Source organism: Morone saxatilis, unplaced genomic scaffold (genome assembly GCF_004916995.1).
Source record: "Morone saxatilis isolate NCDOM2014 unplaced genomic scaffold, NCSU_SB_2.0 Contig18, whole genome shotgun sequence".
Taxonomy (NCBI): domain Eukaryota; kingdom Metazoa; phylum Chordata; class Actinopteri; family Moronidae; genus Morone; species Morone saxatilis.
The window spans coordinates 8504812-8505335 of NW_023339740.1; the positions used below are offsets into that span (position 1 = coordinate 8504812).

Sequence of the window (524 nt, forward strand, 5' to 3'; positions counted from 1 at the left end):
AGTCTCTTGACAGCTGGTTCTTCCAGCTGTTTGATCTGCTCCTTGACCATGAACTCAAAGGTCTTGTAGTTGATGAAGCCCGGCAGCTCTCTTCCACGGTACCTCTCCTCATACTCCTCCACCTCTCTCTCAATTTTCTCGTTAACTGCAACACAAACTCATGCTTCAGAGTCCTGCTGTTGGACGTCTGTAGACCAGATCAAAATGAAACACTCACAGTTTTCTCCTGAGTGGTCCAGGTGGGAATTCCACTTCCCAAACTCTTTTCTGAGTGTAGAAAAGACATTGAGCCTGTCTCCACACTTGAGTTCCTCTCCTTTAGTCAGACTGATGGCATCCTGAGTGAACGCTGTCACTTTCTGAAACAGTTGTTTACAGGTGTTTCATATTTATTAAAAGACAAAGTCATGTTGGTGATGAGCAGGTAAATGTTATGTAGTGTGAAGGAGCTCACATCAATGAGGAAGATGAGTCTCTCAGCTGCGTCAGATGGAGGTCCGTTGCCATATCTCTCCAGCTCTGCA

At 45.6% G+C, this 524-nt stretch overlaps 1 protein-coding gene across 1 annotated transcript in view; it reads right to left on the minus strand.

Moving 5' to 3' along the window:
- The window catches only part of LOC118328103 (interferon-induced GTP-binding protein Mx-like), a 4696-nt gene that overhangs the window by 1772 nt on the left and 2400 nt on the right, over window positions 1-524 (minus strand). Inside the window, exons 6-8 of the mRNA XM_035661708.1 lie at window positions 455-519; window positions 218-359; window positions 1-145 (exon numbers count right to left, since the gene is read on the minus strand). The exon at window positions 1-145 is cut by the window's left edge and continues 8 nt beyond it. Coding sequence (XP_035517601.1) covers window positions 1-145; window positions 218-359; window positions 455-519 — 352 coding nt within the window. The remainder of the gene's footprint in view (window positions 146-217; window positions 360-454; window positions 520-524) is intronic.